Source organism: Falco peregrinus, chromosome 8 (genome assembly GCF_023634155.1).
Source record: "Falco peregrinus isolate bFalPer1 chromosome 8, bFalPer1.pri, whole genome shotgun sequence".
Taxonomy (NCBI): Eukaryota; Metazoa; Chordata; class Aves; order Falconiformes; family Falconidae; genus Falco; species Falco peregrinus.
Window position 1 is genome coordinate 53,084,954 of NC_073728.1, and position 20,732 is coordinate 53,105,685.

The 20,732-nt window shown below is 38.4% G+C and overlaps 1 protein-coding gene across 1 annotated transcript; it reads right to left on the reverse strand.

The window, feature by feature from the left end:
• Positions 1–757: 757 nt before the first annotated feature.
• Positions 758–19,876, reverse strand: ADRA1B (adrenoceptor alpha 1B). The gene is made up of 2 exons (XM_005231721.3): positions 18,432–19,876; positions 758–1,882 (listed from the first exon to the last, which is right to left on the reverse strand). Exons 1-2 carry the CDS (start codon positions 19,402–19,404, stop codon positions 1,320–1,322), a joined length of 1,536 nt encoding a protein of 511 aa, XP_005231778.1. The 5' UTR covers positions 19,405–19,876; the 3' UTR covers positions 758–1,319.
• Positions 19,877–20,732: the final 856 nt, after the last annotated feature.

The window sequence follows — 20,732 nt, forward strand, 5'->3', positions numbered from 1 at the left end:
TAAAAAATGTCACTGTAATTCCTAATAAGGAAAGTCTTGGTTGGAGGAAAGAGTAAATACCACTTTCCACAGTTTGTACCACTTTATGTAAAAAAATCAGTTTAGTGATTCACACTTAATTGGAAGAGATGAAAATAATTTCCAAACATAACCTAAAATGTCCTAGAAGGTATTCTCAGGAGTTCTGTTAGAGTACTATATTACTGAGGTGAAAAATATTAATGACAGTGAAACTTACACTACTCCATTGTTTTGACTCTTTCTCTTCTTATCCAAGTGGCAAAGTAAAAGCCTTTAAATGTGCAGTACTATTTTCACAGTGCGCTGAAAGAACCAGGGCCCCAGTGTGTTTGTCTTAAGGCTGGGTTTTGGGCCTTCATCGGTCACTGCTCTTTTGTGCTGTGTTCATGACACTGTTTATGAGGTATTTGGAGTGATTTATGAGTGTTGCTTGTAGTAATCAAATCCTCTGGTAGCCTGTATGTTTACAGGACACTTACTAATGTGCTGAAATGTAGATTATGAGCTCTCGTCATTGCTGATATTTTCAAACTTTCAAAAAAGAACATGGTGAAGGATAGAGGAGTTACATATGTTGCTGATAAGGGAATCATGGAAGGGAAGCAACTGCAGAGAGATTCAGGAGCATCCTAGGAGTTACAATGGCAAACTTAACCACTGAGTGTTTTATTTTGAAGTGAAAATTGTGATGGGGGAACTTGGCTGAATTCCAGTCCTGTAGTAATCTGTGCAAGTATTTAAATTGTTTCGAAATTACTTTAATCTTTGTAATTGTTTTCCATTTCTAAAGTGCTAATGTACAGTGAAGTACAGCAACAATAGGAAATCACAGGCAAGATCAGTGGTTGTTAGTACCCTGCAGGAGTACAAACAACACTGCATTGCTTACTTCCACTCTCAGCCACCCATACATGCGACTAGCACACATGTACACACACACATTCATACACATTTCTCCTGCCCACCCCATATTTATACATTCTTTCTATATACACATGTATTTGGCTGTTCCACAGCACTTCCGTGACAGCTAAATAGTTCAGTGTGCACTTCCCTGGGTTTATGCGGCATCTTTCCTGCATTCTGTTTTTGCTTCAGTAGCCTCTGGCAGAATATGGTTAGCCCCAATTTTGTGCTGCGCTTGTGACATAAATCTGCCTGTTCGACATAAATCTGCCCGTTCCTCACTGGCTTCCTTTCAGTGCTATACTGAGAAACTGTGCAAAGGTCCATTTCTTCACTGGGACTAAATGTCAATCAGGTTAGTGTACAAAGAGAACAGACAATTTAGAATCTGTTCATTCCAGCGTCATGTTTGCTCTACAGTCGGTTTTGCCATTCAGTGTGTCACAGAGGTCCTCATGGTCTCTATTACTGGAAACTTGGCTGCCAGCAGGAACATGTCCATTGCGCTCTGTTAAGAGATTGAAGGTAAAGAACTGGCATGGGTCCTTTTGTCTGCTGCCTTCCTGTAAGGGGCTCAGGAAAGAGCTGGAGTTTTTCCATTCCTGGAATGTGCACATCTCCATATGTGGGTGAGTGATTTTGCTCAGGTAGCCAGGGCTGGGAGATGCTGAAGATAATGTCCTCTGACTGCCACTAAGGAAACTCCCGCTGTCTTCCAGAGAGTCTTTCCTAGGGTGTTCAAAGGAGCACCGATTCCAGTTTCTGTAGCTATAGGCCCACCACCCCAGCTGCTTTCGACGGTGGCACTGGCATTTTAGGATCTGTATGAAAGCCCTCTTGAATTCTTTGCTTGAGCAAGGATAGATGATTGGATTCAAGCAGCTGTTAAAGTAGCCAAGCCAAAAAATCACCTTGAAGATCGTTTCAGGGGGCTTCAGAGCCGAAAACAGAGATCCTGTCCAGAAGAAACAAGCAGAGACAACATCTGAGATAACTGGTTTGTCTGCCTTTGAGAAGGGTAAATGTGCCATCAGATCACTGTTATAATCTGTTTATTCAAAATCTTTAATGCATGTTGCTTTCATTTTCAGTCTTTTGGCAATAAAATGTTATTTTTGTGATTTTTACAGCTAATAAGGAAATGCTTTCCACCATCTCAAAGCTAAGGAAGCACATAATTAATGTAGAATTAAAAAATAAAAAGCAGTCCTTGTGTTTATATGTACACATCTATTACACTAACATCTATTGATTCCAGTGAAAGATCAAACCTCCATTGTCCAAGCTGTTGCACAATGCACACATGGAATAAGGTTGTGCCTTCTTCAAAGCGCTTTTAAATGTAATTTTTGAAGAAAGAGGCCTAACTGTTCCTAGGCTTCTTGGAAGGAGTGTGTTCAGACATACCTTATAACTTCTAATACTTTCTCTGGAAGCTCCTAAACATCACCCCATTTATCTAGATTATTATGATAGTACAAACCTCTTGAAACCTGAAGTTAATTATGATACTTCCCATATCTCAGGCATTCATAAAAATGGTGTAACCTGAACAAAGAAGTTATTTTATGAATACTTCCTCTTCTGTTAACACAAAATAATTTCCCTACAGAGGCTGCCCAAATGAAAAACTCATCCTGGGAAATCCATTTCATGTACTTTTAGTATTTAGGCATTCAACAGTTATCCAGGTGGGCAAACACCTTTGTGTCTGGCTTAAGTAATCAAAGAGTGGGGATGCAGGAGAGAATTCTTATTTCAAGAACTGGTGTTAGATTTTAAAGAGTTTTTCAAATGGAAGGTGACACTTAAGCCTCAATGTCACATCTCTGTGAAGAGTGACCTTTTACACTGGAGTGGTTTCAGAGTCCCTGGCCTGTGAAGGCAGCTGAGTCAGTTGTGACTGTCAGGATGCCTTAGTGGGGAGGGATATGATTCTAGGCGTATTTCCCATCTCATAGCAATGTAGAGGCCATGGCTTGGGCCTCAAAACTATGCAAAAGCTCTTCCTAGCTTTGTGGGTAAATAGCTCTCGTGCCACAGCAGATACTGCTGTTTATTTAGATGGCAATGCTGGCCTGGTGCTGACTATAGGGGTCTGAGCCTTCTTAACTCACAAGAAATCCAAAGGGAAGTAAGTATGTTTCGTTCCTCACATATCCACTGTGCTCCTCAGTGTGTCAACTAGTCCTTGAGCTGGCTAAGAAGAGAAATTAAGATGCTGAGATGGCATCAGCTATCTCTTCTTCCTGCTCACCGGGGCAACAGGAGTCAGGACAGATCCTGTGAATCCAGAATAATAGATTTCTTCCCTGGCAGTGTTTTGGGATGATGCCAGCTAACACTAGCTCTACCTGTTGCCTCGCAAATAAGCAACATGCTAGCCCTTAAAGTTAAAATGGAGGTTTTAAATTACAAGATTTATAGTATTTCTTTCATGACTCCTGCACTTTACTGACTTTTACTCCATGTACAAGACTCTTGTAAGTTGAACCCATGTCCCTTACTGCTTTGTTGCTGCAAATGATCTGCCAGGTTTCACCAATGCTTTTGTCTATCTGATGGAGATCCTCCATCTGTCCTGACTGATAATACAGAAAGTAGAGAACAACATGTCTAACATCAGAGAAACTATGCATTGTATTTGATAAATTTCCAACAGATAAATCAAATCAATGAAAACACTTAAAACTGTCTTGTGTTACATACTCGTTGATGAAAGATTCAGCGATAACTCATATGATTCTATGGTATAAGCCATTAAATAGGTGTCAAATTTTTACAAAGCTTCAGGAAAAGTTGGTATAAGTTTATAATTACAGCCAAGATGAGGAAGATGCTCCAAAATCTCCTACATGCACAGTTGCAAACCTTTTCAGGTTTCGTTCTGTAAATAATATTTGCTAATATTTTCCCTTGAGTTTAGGGAACAGGGAACAAGTATAAAGCTTTATTATGTACAACAAGGATTTTTTTGGAGCTCACGCTGATAAATTCTTAATTTTTTATGGAACTGCCTTAAAATATACATTTTAGCTCTTAAAACCCAGTAAACCTCTTGAAGTGGCTAAAGAGGTCCCATTTTTTCTTATGTGTGAATGTTGAATGAGCAGTGGTGAATTTTTCCAGATCAATGAGTTTGCCTTTCTCTCATACTCTAACAATTGGTAATCTACAGGACGTTCCTCTACCAGGTTAAAATATTTTTAGGCAGGTTAAATATGGACAAAGTAAATGCTGTGGTATAGTTTTTAATAAAATAAGAAAAAAATATTAAGGACATTTACTGACAAATTTTGTGAAATTCCCTAAGAAATAAAATGAGCTAAGCTATAAAGAAGATAACTGGGAACCAATGCAGATGAAAGAGTTGTGCTTATATAATCTATATTGCACATGAACTGAATTTAACTATATACAGTAAAGAATAAAAGACCAAGCAGGGAAAAAGGTAAGAAGCTGAGTGCTGCAAAATGGCTAACCTTTTAAAACTGCTTCAAGAAGTATGTATTCCCTAGGGAAAAAAGGTGAGGAGTTTATGCTTATCTTTCATGATAATCTATTTTTCAAATGCCATTTGAAAAAATGACAGCAGGCCATTTTCAGCAGATGCAGAAGGCATTTTCAAAGGTCTTTTTTATATTAAAGGGCAGCAGCACAAAAGAGCAGAGATTTTCCTCATAGCAACCCTGACTGACAGAGGCACCTTGTGTTCAGACCTGAATCTAGAAAAATCACTGAACTGGGATCAATCATTTAAAAGATATCATGACCTTAGCTGAGTCATTACCAGAAAATTTGGAAATATATAAGTTTGAAAAGCTATGTGGTGGTGTGATTTAAAAATAAATGTTAACATTTAGCTACAATAGTAGAAAAGTTTTGAAACTAAGAAATTCAGGAATAAGTTTCAAGGAGTTAATGAAAACACTGATCATTACACACTACTTCATTCTCCACTTTTTCCTGTTTCTGCAAATAGCACAATTCAAGTGTTACTTGACTCTTAATTATACATGAACTAGTAGATTAAGTTTTCACAAGAAGGCGAGGAAGCATGCTTTTCTGAACAAGGAATATTAATTTGATAAATAAGCCATTGATTTATAGACTGGTTTGTTAATTGATCTTATTTCAGACTGATGTAATAAAACTGGATAGAATTCTTAACTCCTCTACCCTTCCTTATATATATATATATATATGCATCTATATATCTATCTGCAGCTGCTCTGAAGGGAGATGGATTTCATCTTATGAATTTTGTCTATCGTATAATGTTCTATTACTTTCTCATTTTTTTTCAAAAATCAAGTGGTAGGTGATTATTCCAAGAGGGCCCTAGCAATAAAAGGGGTCACCACAGTCCCAGTGAGAATAAGTTCATATACAGAAGCACCATTCATTTGCTCTCAGGTAGCACTTTTCATCTGTCTGTCATCCTGACTTTGTGCCATCCTGATTTTACCAGTGGGCAATCTGAGCTGGGGGAGAGTAGAAGCAATCAGTTGAAGGTCATGTGCCAACTAATTTTCACAAGTAAGAAAGTTTGTTTTACCAGGAAGAGAACCAGGAGACCTGGCACAACTCTCAACCACTAGAACTCACAGTGGGTAGTACAGCACATCCAAGTAGTGTGTTCAGTGGGTTGTGCTACGTTTGTCACCACCCAAGAAAAAGCAGAATTCAAGAATATTTCCTGGGATTAACAGAAACTGGTTGATGCACATGATCAGATACATTGCTGGCTGTGCAGAGGCTATACTGCATGATCATAGCAAAACCACCTGTGATGGAATCCGTGGCTAATGAAGAGATCCTCTACCACCAAAAGCTACAGATGCTCTGAAATGTAGTAGTTTTGTAATATGACTTGCATCATGGTGAAGGAAAAGGGACTAAGGACAGACATGACAATTCATCTTTAAAAACATAAGTTATCTGCTAAGAAGGAAATGAAATTGTTTTCCAGGTCCACAGTGGCAAATATATGAAGCACAGTGATTTGAATCGCGGCAAGGCAAACTGAGATTATGGATTCGGAAACACTTTCTGTCTTCCAAGAAAGGAAAATTCTGGAATATACTACCTAAGAAGGATGTAAAAATCCACCCCTGGAGTCTTTTAAAAACAGAGTAGACACACATCTACTGATATATGTATAGCTGATCCAACCTTTGGGTTGGAGGGTGCCCTGAATGACCTCTTCAGATCCCTTCTAGTCCCTTTTTTCTCCAATTAACTCTGCAGAATATAACTGTTTTCATCAGGAAAACTTTAATGGCTTAAGTTTTGGCAGCCTACCAGATACTGTAGGCTTAGATCCCCTTGGTAAATATATCCATTATTTAGGTTGAGGATTAACTGTTAGAAAACTGGAATGTCCGAGAGAGATACTTATTTGGGCACTTACTCTCTTCAGGGCTTCAGAAAGTTTCTAAGTTTTTGTCTTCAGTCCCTCTTCACTGGGTGGAATCCCAGCCTGAGTTTTCTACAGAGAGAAGCTGTTCTTTATTATTCAGAAGGTGGTTTAGATAGATGTTGCCATACATGCCATGTACTTCTAAATATAGTTTAATTTGGTGACTATTATGCAAAGCTCCACTGCCTCTCACCATATAAAGATATACAAAATATTTTGATTGCCTTGTATATTTTTAACATCACCCTTTTCCCTACCTTGTTCTTGGAATTAACAACATTACCTTTTATTTAGCTGCAGACATGCCTTACCTCATCATTAACCTGTCAGGAGCAAACAACTGCAGGCTATTTTGGTACCTTGATAAAATGATAAAACTAAGCCTACTAGACACACTCTCTAAACATCAGACTAATATTTCCTCCCCTAATCTCCAACTACTTTCCCATCGCAGTCTGATAAACAGATTAAATATTTCCCTGTACTGATTTAGATTGCTTTTCAAAATGGCTAGAAAATTTTGCATATGATTATCTCCTCAGTGATTTGTTTGTGACAAGGGTAGCCAGAGTGACTTCCCTACTCAAACTGATCACTTTCCTGATGCTTCATGTTTAACATCTTCACTCTAAGAGAATGTGTATTTTCTATTCTTTCTTACTTTTCTGCACTAAACCCTGTGATTTATTAAACATAGCCCCACAATCCTCTGATTGCACCATTGACACCAATGAAGCTTTTGCAAAGCCTGTGTCCAGAACAAATGGAGAACAGGAAATATTTCAGAAACTCAATCAGATTGATCGGTTTTCATTGTTTTTGACCATGCTCACAGAGTTGATAGAGCTATTCAGTTTGGGAATACACTGAGCAGCAGCAAATATCATGAAAAGGAATCAATAAGTATTTTATTTAGTAACAGCTAATTTTGATTAGAGTCTGGTTCTTTACAATGAATTCTTTATTACACAGAAAGTAAGTAAAGCATCCTCAATGAAATTAAGGAGCGTTGTGGGAAGCAATTTGCCATATTAATTTTTTCACATATTCTGCAGAATATCTGTCCAGAACATCACTGAGATTAAAATTCAGAGTCCAGTGGAGTCAGTGGGAGTCTTTGAAAGCCTTTGTAAAGGCTCATAAGAACTTCAGTGGACTTTGGAAGAGTCCTTAAAATATCAGGGTAAGCAGCAGGAAAATCTTCTGAACTGGCTTAATCCCAATACTCTTAACTAAGGAAAACTCTTCACTGAAGGAGGTTTTGATGTGGCCCTCTGCAGAGGAGAAACACACACATGCACGCATGCATGCATACACATACCTGCACACCCACCCACCCCTCATATTCTTTCCTGGTCTATTTTTCTTCCATCTAAATATCTGCTCCTTTGCTACCTCTCGCAACTGACCGCTGTATTTGTAGAGAAAGGAGGATGGGAAAGTTAAGACTTCTATTTAAGGATTCTTAATGTAGTAGTTGGCGAGCTTCTTGACGAAAGTGTAATACACAGGACATATATGAGTTTCTATTTCCACTTTATGGAAGGAAGAACTTAGCATCAAAATTAGACCTGCCAATGCAACCAACCAACCAGACAAAACACCCCAAACTACTTCCAGGAGAAGGGAGCAAACTTGCTACTCCAATTGTGTGCATATACAAGGTGATCAGATACTACAGTGATTAGCTGGAGTTTATAACTGAAAAATAACCTGTAAGATAATCTTTATGAGTTAGAACTTTTGAAATTGTCTTTGATATCTCTGTGCCATTCTGTTCTGTGTGCTATTTTAAGCCACACAGAGGAAATAACAATGTATAAGAAACAAATAGTTTGTGACAACAGTCATTTGTGAAATATCACTGGGTTCCATTGTGTGGTTGTATTTCCTCCCTTCATCCTTTGTGCATGGAATGTATATATATTTATACGTGATGGGGCTGAAAGCCAAGAACATAATAGAACTACAGAATTATTGCAGTGGGAAGGGAAGTTATGGAGTCTCTTGTCTAGCCCCCTGCTCAAAGCAGGGTCAACACTGCATTAGGTCCCCTGAAGCTTTCCCTTCTCCAGGCTGAAGGAGACCTGTTCCTTCAACTCTCCTCACACAATGTGCTCCAGCCTTGTGATTGTTTTTGTTGCCTGCACTGGACTCATTCCAGTTGATCGCTGTCTTCCCCTGCATGGATGCAGTACTCCAGGCACGGTCTGAGTGTTGAGTAAAAGGCCATAATCACTTTGCTCCATCTGCTGGCTCCATTCCTGTTACAGAGCCCAGTATGCTGCAGTTTGCATCTGACAGGCATTTGAATGGTTTTACATCCTATGTTAATGTTTGTGTGAGCCATCTTCATGGGAGAGGGTATTCTCTGTGTATGTATTTTCAAGAATGCCCTGTATTTATTATTTGTACCCAATGGGAGGAAAATTTTAAGCTGTTAATGATTTTTTAACATAAAATTAACCATATTCTCCTTTACTGCCTGCTTTCTCTTTAATATCTCTGCTTTTTCTTTTTCCATCCAGGCATGTTCACTCTCCAGTAATTTCCTGTCTTCCTCTTAATTTTTAAATATTTATTTCTACTCTGCTTATGTCTTACTTAGTTCTTAACTCCAACTGCTAATCTCTTCTCTAATTTTATGTTGTGACAATTGTCTTTTATTAATTAAACCTCCTTTTTAATAAGTTGTGTATTTGTTATCAATTAAGTATATACATTACTATAGAATCATCAGTTCTGTTCACAATCAAGCATTTGATATGTGGATTAGATAATAGTTGGGCAGGAGAACTGTAAATTTCCTGGATTTAAGGAGAAAAAGTCTCTGTGGATAAGTTTTGCATTGTCAGGTGCTATGTTTTCTGCCCATTACAAAAAAAATCACATTTCAAAATCTTCTAAATCCTGTTTTGCTAAGATGAGAGCCAACCTAGGGTGAGTGTATGTTCCTGTTTACTGGAACAAATACAACATTTGCTTTTATTGAAATAAAATGGTCTAGAGTTGTTTAAGTGCTTTGCTGTTTGTCAGTTGATATTCCAGTAGTAGAAAACTAGAGAGTTTCACTGCACAGGGTTTTGTCATTGTCTTAAGGTTAAAGAAAAGCCATAAAATTTGAAACTACTTGTCTCCATTCATAACAAGTAGAAAATGAAGTGTTTCAAAACTTGAAACACTGATTTGGGAGTATTCTGGAGAGTAAACCACCTTCTTGTTTGAATACTATAACATGGAAATAGAGAATTGGTAATTAGTATTTGGAAGTTTTGTCTGGTCAAATCTAGTTAAGATAACCTTGGAAGGCAAACATACCCTCCTTTGTTCAGAGGAGAGAATCATTCCGTTTTAGTGCAGATTGGAGTCATTCTGGCTGGAGTTTAATCTGAACTTTTCAACATTCTCCACAAAAGAAAATTCGAATGTTTTAAAAACTGCTCTAGTGATGAAAAGCATTGCAAAATACGAAATGATAACAGATGAGTTCTGAAACACGAAAAACAGGAAGCTTCAACAATATCAAACCCAACAATCTGTTCCTGAGAAGACAATTTTTCCAAAAATGACTATTGTTTTGCAAGAAATTTGTGGAATGATGGAACTCAGTCTTCTATGAGAAGTTACTTGATCAAATTTGTAATGTGATCAGCGAGAGCCCCGTGCTAGGCAGTAGGTGGCTGCTGATGGCCTGGCTGGGAACCGCCGCATCTCCTGCAGTTCATGCTTTGACTCCTGCTGCAGCTGTAACTGCTGGTAGCTGCTTATGGCTGAGTTATGGCCACTTCCTAATAAACAGGGAAAGCTCAGATACTATGTGTGTATAGCTAGTAAAATTCTCCCTGTAAAAGTAATAAGCTGCCTCTGAACAGAATGTTATGAGTTTAGAGAATGCAGAAAGGATGTGTTTGTCTTTTATTAAGTTTTCTGCGGTCCTTTTTACCCCATGCTTAGCCAAGTCAGCATGCCAAGGTTTTAAAGCTAATTGGATTTCTACAGCTTCTGATTTCTTTCCTTCCAGCATTCAATGTTTGTTTACATTCCCCTGGACTTATTTAATGTAGGAAAAAAGCCACAGTTTACGAACAGTAGAGGATGAAATAGAGAGTATGGTTATAAAATTAAGAATTGATCAAGCTGGGAGGGACTGCAGGCCTTCTGGAGAAGAGGGTTAGGGTAATGGTGAAAAAAGAGCATCCAAAAGCAACAGGGTAAAATTCAATAAAGAAAATTAAAGGAAGGATGGTTAAATTGTAACTACTACAAACAAGTAATGATGGCTAGCATTCGGTTATGGTTTTCAAGCATGTTTGTGTCTCTGTGGGATGCCTTGGGCTGCATATCCCAGCAGTGCCCAGGCTGCCAGGCTGGGGGACACCATGGGAATCCCAGTAACCTTGCAGTCACCAACATGCTGCAGAGCTGCTCTCCCGAGTTTGTGGGTAACTTGTGTGTGTGTGTTGGGGGAGAGCACTTTGCTGTTGAGGAAGGAGATATAATAAATAAGGACTAACTGACTAGACAATGATATTGCAGAAGATAATGTGGGAGATATAGAAATACAAATACAATGCTGTTGCAAGTACAGCGGTTCTCATTCTTCATTGTGTTAATAGGCAAATGGCATACATGTCCAAGGATCTAGGTCAGCTATCAAGAAGAGTGTCCTGTTGTGAGTAATTTATGTCCTAGAACTGACTATGTATAGCAGTTGCTGGATTAGCTTTGCTGGAACCTTCTGGCCCTACAGTGAGCAAACACTTGTGAGAGGTGGTGAAGGTATCATTCAACCAGTCATCAACCCTTGAGTCTTTAATTTCTCTGTTTTCCAGCTGAGTCAAGGAAGTCACACAGAAATCTCACCTAACTGTTCTGACAGGGTAAAAGTGGTTCATACTTTTTCCTCCATCCCATTCAAAAAAGGAAATAAATGTCTGCAAACCAGTACATTACTGGTATTAACTAAACTCAGTAACTCATACCAATCTAAGGCCTGATGCTGTTTAGACAAGTTCTTAAGGAGGCAGATGAAAGTAGCAGACGTGCACAAATGCAGAATCTGACCATAAAGAGTACACCCCCCTATGGATATGCTCATGAGTAAGAGCAAAACCTAAGGAAAACATTTTCCTTGCTGTCTGGTAGGCTGAAAAAAATTATTGTTTCTATTTCTAATCCTAATTGAAATTCACAAGTTCTTATCATCCACACTATCTATCTCTGATAAAGGGTACCTTATATTTCAGATGAACAAATCACTTCTATGAGACCTGTATGAACTTCATTCACAATGGCTCAAGTTTGAGAGCATTTTAAAGGCTCCAAAAGGAGATGTACCAAGAATGGCCAAAATAAAACCACAACTTTACCTTCCTTGAAGCTTTGGTTATGGAAGTTGTAGTGCAGATAGGGATCAGATCTTTTTACTAAAACCCAGAGTTGCTAACTTTCTTATGGTACAAGCAATTGCAAAGCAGAGTAGCTATGTTTGCTTTTTTAAAGGGACATTGCCTACATATGTGACCACAGAGCTACTAAACTGGCATTCCTAGCATGGTAAAATTGTCTCTGATAGACAGAAGTTAAGAGATAATTATCTGTTCCAGAGATCCTGCTCTGGTCTGCGGTCCATGACTGTCCTTCCTACAGCATCATACAAAAGATGGTGTTGATTCTTAAATAATTGAGAGCTGAAAAATGTTTTTAAAAACGTATGGTACAACACACCATTTGCAAGTTGTTACTTAGAAGTGCAATAGAAAAAACAAATAGGAGCTTTATTTGCCCAGCCCAGAAAGAAAAAAAGGAAAGCTGTAGTTTTTTTAAAAAGCAATAAAAAAGAGCAATAGGATTAAGGTTTTTCATGCCTCATCCATAGTTGTCACATTAGCAAAAATTCTGAGTATATTTTGAATAACAAAACATGGAGATACAAGATATGGAAAATACATGAGATGTGGAAAAATTCCATCAAGCACTTACATTTTTGACACAAACTCTACCTCTCAGTCCAGAATAGCGATGATGACTTACACCATGGAGAGAATTCACTTGTGCTTGAATTGTATTGCCCTCATATAAATATGATAAAATTCAGATCAATTTTAGTTACAATTCTGTTGGGTACTCTAAAACTGACAGTAGATAGGGACAGAAACATGTTATTATTGTTATTACTCTTTTGTCCAAAAGAGTTAGAGTTTTGCAGCTTGCTAACTAGAAAGAATATGCGCCAAGCTTATTCTTGTTTTACAAAGGATTAGCTGATTAAAGGAGTCTAGAAAAGCTAATCTCAGTCTGCTGACATTTCATTTATTATACTTAAATATCTTCAATTGCTGAGCATGCTTTGGTGTCTTCTCCCCTTCTCACTTCTGACATATTCTGAGGCAATCTGCCTTGGGCGTCGTTGGTAAATAATAGGACTCTGCCATGGAATTGAATAACACAGCTACAAAGATATTGTATGTACTTCCATTATATTGTATCTCTTTTGTTAGAGACTGATGGTTATTGCTTTTCAGTTTCTAGGTATCACTTGGAAGCCTGTCAAAATAGCACAAAATCTTGCAGTGGGTTATGCGGGAGGACTTCTGTGAAGATACTAAAAGAATCATCACATGTTTTTTCATGTCTGTATTTCACAGATAGGTACACTAAAGAATGTGCAGCTGAGATCCTGAGGTATGGCCTCTAGAACCATATGCACTTGTATAACATTACTCAGTGCTTTCATCATGACTACTAACTGAGCAATAGCATGTGCTTGCAAATGCCTTTGGCATAAGTACCTTGTATCCACTGCCTTGCTGCATGCTGGATGCTGAAAGCAGTCTTTCCTCTAAAATTATGCTTCTCTCTGTTCTTAGATTTCAATAGTTTTGAGATTTCCTATTGCTGCCCAGTGGCTCAGTCCTGATTTTTTATTTTTGGAGATTTCTCATCACCTGAGATGGGATTTACTGCCATCCCTGAGGTTGAATAATCAACATGAGTTGATTTCTTTGTATTTTTTCTGTATTGCTTTGTGTATTTGTTTTTATAAGACTGTACACTTTAAGATTTCCCTTTGTTCCTCTGACCTGCAAGTCAAAAGCCTACATAGGGAGTACCTCAGAATTTGTGCAGTTTCATCTGCTTTGATAACAACTTTGTTCTAAAAAATAGAAGTCTGTAAGGAACTGCTAATTGGCATCCCTTGCAAACCAAAAGGTTTAAACCAGAACCAGCTTAAGGGACGCTATTTTAGCAGTAAAATGAAATGTTTAAGTAATCTAGTCTTCCACATGTGATAAAACATGCTGTACTTGTCAGGAAATGCCCTTATGTTTTGTTTTACAGGAATTGGCTAGAAAATAGGAGGAGCAGGTTCCTGCTATCACCTGTGCAATTGAACATTGTACCAAAGATTGACCTGTAAGGGGGCAGAGGTCAGATTGCCCCATATATAATTAATTTGTACAAATTCTGTGTAACTATTAACTTGGGGGCATCAAATCTACAGAACTAGGCCAGGTAGAGAGGGGGAGAGGAGGCACGACTAAAATGAGATGAAAGGCAAACCAGGCCTAAAGCCTTGCAGAAAGCAGAACCCAGTAGCATTGACAGCACTGGACCTAATGCCTTGAAGTGTTTCCCATGGGAAACTAAGTGGCCTAATTTGGGATTCTTAGTGCAGAGGTGCAGAGGTTGGCCTGATGTAACATAAATCTACATACTGTACTTGAATAACATTTTATTTTAAGAATAATTTTGTATTGGCTGACCTGTCACATGCAGAATATTTTTGTCTTCTTTTTTGTTATTTTATAGAGTGGTTTCAAAAGCTTAATATATAATGGTAGTCAAAGGAGTAGTATATTCATTATGAGGCTCTTGAGACCTTATCCAACTGCCAGTTAAGTTACAAGAATTTTGTTTCTGACTTTAGTGGATAAGATCACAGGTTTTATGGGAGCAAGGAGAGTTAGTCTCTGAACTGGGATGTGAATAATGCTCTGCTGATCTCCGCTGGAGTTAAGCAATAGGCTGGGGAAGTGAATATGCTTTCATTAAAGTAGTGGAGGTGGTGAGTTTTGCCTTTGTGGGGTTTGTGTGTGTGTGTGTCTGGGAGAAGACTGGCAAGCCAGCTCTGATATCTCAATTAACAGGAATGAGACTAAACTTTACATAGTAGCCATGGGGGATACATATGATCCTTCATTTTGTATTCATTTTTTTAATGAAGGTATTGGCATAAAATTTAATATTCCTTTGTTTAAAGGAGTGAATTTTAATGAGTACCTTATTTCTGCAGGGCTCTAGTCTTTAGATAAAAATCGTTTATTTTACTCAGCGTTTTTTCAGCAATGCATATTTAATATAGTCTTGATGCCTAAGAAAGGATTTGTATGAGGGAGGATAAAAGAAACATTTATTTTAAAGAAGCAACATACTTACTTTTCAAAGATGAGTCACTGAATTTATGGCACAAGAAGTTGTCTTAAAGACACGTATGTCTTAATTTTATTTTTTATGCTGTACCACAAAAATTTGAGTGGCAAGAGAAAGCCATGGAGCATTTATGAATGTGTACCACAGGGATATTCTGTAGCTCTATTCTGGAAAGAATATCTGGTAGCTACTGGAATAAAACCAAATTTCTCACATGATTCGCTTTGATACCAGTTTTGCTGCATCATCAGGAGCTTAACACTAAAGGCAGCATGGTTCAGTCCTACAAAAAGAGATTGTGGGTCATTCTTCACGCTGATCGTTTCATGATGCTCAGTGCATCATTGTGTCACTGCTGTAAGTCCTCTCTGTAGCTGTATACAGGGCTCTGTCAGAGAGCTTTCCTTGCAAAGCCTTTTGGTTCTTGAAAAACACTCTGTAAGTGTTAATATTATTTCTTTGCCTCTGTCATAGAATATTTATTCAAGCAATATCCCTGCTTTCAGCACTGCATCAGTTCCCAGTATATATCTGCCACCTGATGCAATAATCCTTTGTCTGGAATATCAAAATAGGTAGCTGTGAAATACATTGAAATGCCAGAGTGGAAGAATTATAATTTTGTCTGAGAAACTAGTAGAAGAGCTAAGAAGAAGGAAGCTCCTCTACTTTTAAGCAGATTTGTTAAGACATGGTTTTGGCATGTTGCAGAAATAACGTCTACCAACTTGCCAAATGTTTTGTGATTGGATCCTCTGAAATCCAGAGCTTCTCTGTCGACTCCATTCTGCAGTACCATGGCATTACTGAGTGAAACAGGGAGCAACAAAAACCAGTGAAGATGTGGATGTGAGGTTGTGTTTTGGGTTAATGGTGCAAATATAAGGTATAAAAAACACAAGCTAAGGAAGAAGCCTATCCTTCCAGTACAGCAAATGTAAGTATCTAGTCTGGACTCAGTAGCAGAAGAGGTATTGTAGTTCGCAGCCCTGCACTGATGAGCGAGTGGGTTGTGATCAAAGCAGCCCAGGTCACCTATGGAGAGTTTTGTACATCATCAGTACCTTTTGGATTCTATGGTTTGCCTATCACTGAAACTGATTTCATACCATTGTGTGCTTTTTGTAAGGGTTCTTAATAGCATTTCAGTTAATTTTGTGACTTCAAGACACAAAGCAAAAGATTTCTAGTACCAAGAGTGCAGCACACAAGAAGCTCCTTAAAAAGTCTTTCTCCACTCTTCTGCTATCTCCTCCAGTTAATGGTTGCATTATGCATATCAGGAAAAGGTCTTTTCCCCACCTGTTTTAGTGAGCAATGCTTTAGTCATGCCTAACAGCATTAATTAACTTTGCACTGATATACAGAGATAAAAAAGTACAACATTCCGGAGTGTGCTAAATAAATTTAAAAAAGAGATCAGGTACAAGGAACAAACCCAGCCCTATTCCTAGTTAGAAAATCAAAGGGAAAGCACTTACTATTTGAAAGCATATTGGATACTATGAATACTTTTTTTCACCCCTTTCTTAGACTAAAGGCTGTCAGTTAAGAGTTGGGCCCCTGAAAGGGTCTCAAGAGGACAGGAGAGCCAGCAGTCTGTATTGCAACACCAAAATACTGATTTTTTCACTCTTTTAACTGACACCGGCAACTTTTTCTGAACCTTGGCTCTGTGAGATACCAAGTGCTCACAGCACTGATGTGAGTGTATTGGGGGTTATAGGCACTCAGTCTGTGTCAGGTCAGAGCTCACAGCAGTGGGTTTAGCTCTTGAGCCCATTCAGCCCCTCTGCCAGAACATGGTGTGCTGTGGTGGAGGCTCTCAGCCTGTCACCTCACTGATGCCTTGGACACAGTTTATATGAGAGAGAAAATCATATTGTGACAAGAGAGAAATTCTCCACTTAGGTGTCTAGAGCAATGACTCATTAAACCTCCCAGGAAAGATCAGGAGTTATGAAATAACTTCTCAAAGGGAAAACTGACAATCTTTCAAGAAATTTAATTATTTCTCATGTTGCTTGTGCCCTGTGACCATAATGTTTTTAATGGACTGGTCTGCATCTCTGTTTATTGAACAGCGTCAGTAGCTATACTGGCTTCTGCTAGCTATGGATATGCTCTACTGCATTCACATTTTTTTTTTTCTTCAAAGTTCCTTCAATAGTTCAAAATCAAGGAGGGAATCTACTTTATCAGGGGATTATGACCTAGTAGCTACATATCTAGTACTACTACTGGTACCATATGGTGAAAATATATGTCCTACCCACTGGTATCTATTTTTGCAGTAGTTGAAAACTTCCTCTATATTATAAACTTTCTTTAAGAGCCAGCACAAGGACTTAAATTTCAGTAGCCAAAGAGAACTTTGCTCACAATTTTTATTCTGTTTGGAGTTTTTGACATCCTTAACATTAGCTTTATGCAGATTCTGAATCATAAAAATTTTCAAGTTTATAATACAATAAGCTAGAGATTATACAGTTGCCCTGCAGTAGCTTAAGTAGTTATCTTGCAGTAAAGAATCTAGTCTATATGATATTACACATTCACTGAAATGATAGTTTTATAACACTTTACCAGTACCACGTTGCTGAACTCAATTTAGTTTTCTACAACAGAATAAAAATATTCACTTACTAAAAATATTCACTTACCACTCAATTAGAAATGTTTTGGTAGGGTAACTAAGTAAACATGAATACAGAACATTAATAAAGGCTTTGTCTCCCTTTTCTTTTTCCACCTCTTTCCATATTTAGGCTGCCAGATTGTCTCTGTCTCAGAGAAATGAATTTTGGACAGATATTTTTGAGAGCTTAGTAATTCAACGTCTTGAGATATTTCACTTCACGGGTAGCGCTAGTATTAAAGACAATATAAGCAAATTTCACAAGGATTTGGGAACACAGAACAATGTATTAAGGCTACATCAAATACTTTAATAATAAAGTTAAAAGTGAACAAAGTGACTGCCAAAAGCTCACATGGCATTCTCCTGAAATGCCTGTCCTAAAGCTTACTGAAACCAACAAGAAACTTCCTGTGGGGATCGGTGGGCTTTGTGTGTTTGCTTTTGGGATTTGATCAATGACCTTTGATCAATGACCTTTGAACTGAGAACTAGAACTTTTTCAGCTTCCCAAAGCCCAGGGGAGTTTTGCACTTCATCATTAGATCAGACTCATTTCCATTTAAGACACCTAATAATGCCAGAGGACCTACTGTATTACAGTAGAAACATCAAACAGTAAACTAAACCAAGAACATTTCAGTGCTGAAACTTCTTCTCTGTGTTCTTACCTAGGATTTTTGTTAAAGCATCCTATAAAAATGTTTCTGAAACCTAATTCAATTCTAACAAAGACCATAAAGGGGTACTTAATATATAAACTCTGAAGATGTTGTCCCCTGATTTGACATCTGCCCCAGACTTTCTGCAGGCTGCACACTTTACAAAGTTTGAGCATGACTCAACGTCAGAAGTACATTACTTTCACTTCCCTTCATCTGTTTGCTGCAGTTCTCAAAATGATATCTACTTACCATTCATCTGATTTTTTTCCATGATGTTTTTGTAGTAAACAACTAACCAACCCTCTTCCCCCCCCCTTCCCACACAGCCCCTTGATTACCCACTTACCTAGTGGCAGAACAATGAAGAAAGGTAGCCAGCACAAGATGAACATGCCAACCACAATTCCCAATGTCTTGGCTGCCTTCTTTTCTCTAGAGAATTTAAAAAGTTTGAAAGCTAAGGAATTCCTGGGATTGTGACTCTTGGATTTCGTGCTGTTTAATGTGTCCTCATGAATGTTCCTGTAATGAATCCGTAAAGTCAGCTCCTTGGAGTTAGACATTTCTTTCATAACCCCAGCTTCCAGGTTTTTAGTAGTCCTTTTTGCCACTATGTAGACCCGACAGTACATCACGAGGATGACAATTAAAGGAATGTAAAACGAGCCCAAGGAAGAAAACAAAGCATAGAATGGTTCTTCAGTGATACGGCACTCTTTGTCGTCCTTGGGTGCTGGTTCTTTCCAGCCCAAAAGAGGCCCAATAGAAATCACCATGGAAAGGACCCAGACACCTAGGAGAGCTAAAATTGCCCTTCTTCTTGTTACCAAAGTTGGATACTGGAGAGAATAACGTACTCCTATATATCTATCTATAGAAATTGCACACAGACTTAAAATAGAAGCTGTACAGCATAGCACATCAACTGCTGCCCAGATATCACAAAATATCCTCCCCAAAACCCAATAACCAAGGATTTCCAGTGTAGCAGAGAATGGAAGGACAGTGAAACTCAGCAACAAATCTGCTATTGCGAGGTTAATTATGAAATAGTTTGTAGGGATTCTTAAATGTTTATTGCAAGCAACAGAGAGAATTACCAAGATGTTACCTATAATAGCAAAGAGTATAAAGGCACCTAGAATAAGCCCCACAATTATCGCCCTACTTATATCCAAGGCAGGTGAATCCAGATTGCTTGCTGTCTCGTTGGAGCTGTTTGCAGAAAGATTGCCATTATTTAGTGGAGGCACTTTCAAGTATCCAGGTATCGATGAATTGGATTTATCACCAAGGTAGGTATTCATCTTAAAAATCATCCTCCATAGCAAGTTATGGTTGGATCCCTTGCAAAACACGCAGATGGTTTGAGTTCAGCTGAAAGTTATCTCTCTACCCAAGAAGTTGCTGCGAAGCCCCGGCCGGTTTTAGATTGAGAACTCATCTCTCCAGCAAGCTGTCAGCTATGAGCCCGTAAAACTTGCAGAGCGTGAAGTCCTCTGAAGCCTGTCAGAAATAATAGGCTGTTCAAACTTGCTTAATTTCTCATACGAACTCGTTTAAACAGAAATTAGAAGGCAGAAGTCTTGGCTGGAGCTCAAAAGTAGCTGTTTTGATCATGACGTCCCTGAAATAAAAGACAGGTTTACTGTTTTCCCTTGTGCATTTGTGGTTCTGTTGGAAGGATGCCTCTGTCTAGCTGCTGTGACATGCGTCTCCAAGAAGGGTTTGTCAGCATTTAGGCAGCTCTGCATGAGCTGGCTGCCTGTGCTCACACTGCATGTGCTGGTGACATCACTGCGGCCGGCCCCGGCGCAGCGCTAGAGGGCAATGCAGTTCAAGTTAAAACTTCCGTATCAAAGTCTGAAAGCTAAACAAATGGAATATATCAATCTTAATTAAAGCATTTGCCACAGAAATCTGGATTGGAAGCCTTTAAAATACCGGTTTCATTATCTGAGAAAAATATGCTTGGTGGGATGTGGTAAAAAAAGCAATTTGAGTACAAAATGATCTAGCGCGCTTTGCCTTTTGCTCACCAAGGAAATGTGTTTGAGTTTATTTTGTAATCGAAGTGAATCACAAGCCATTTTAGAGAACTAATAATATTCCACCTTCTAAGGACAAATAGGTAGGTTCCAAAAATCCCTAGTTTATTCACAGATTCAGTATTTAATGATGGCATAAAAACAGACATGGAGCAGTTTGTTTCTATTTGTAAACTTTTACTTAATAAAGAAAAAGTAACAGATGATCAAAATCAAAATCTCTATTAAGATCTTTATGGTTTTTTTATACTCCTGTGTACCAGGCATACCTGTGCCTTCATCTCTTTTCTACCTAGGTAGCTTTTCCAAGCGTAGGTGCATCATGAATCCCAGCCTTGGAACAGAGCTGAGCAGCCTTACCACAGCCAAATTGAAGGCAGTGAAAAGTATTTAGCAGTCTTTTCAAGGTACTCTTTATGCTTAAGTATCTTCCTATATCTTTGCTAAGAGCTGTGAGACTGTTGTTAACTCATTGTAGCTCTGGGAAGAGCTATCCTCTTACAGTATCCCATAGAGGAAAAAATAAGTAAGAACTGATTAATTTTTTAGATAATAGTCTTTAATGCTGAAAACACTGATTTCTTCATTTTGCGTAGCTT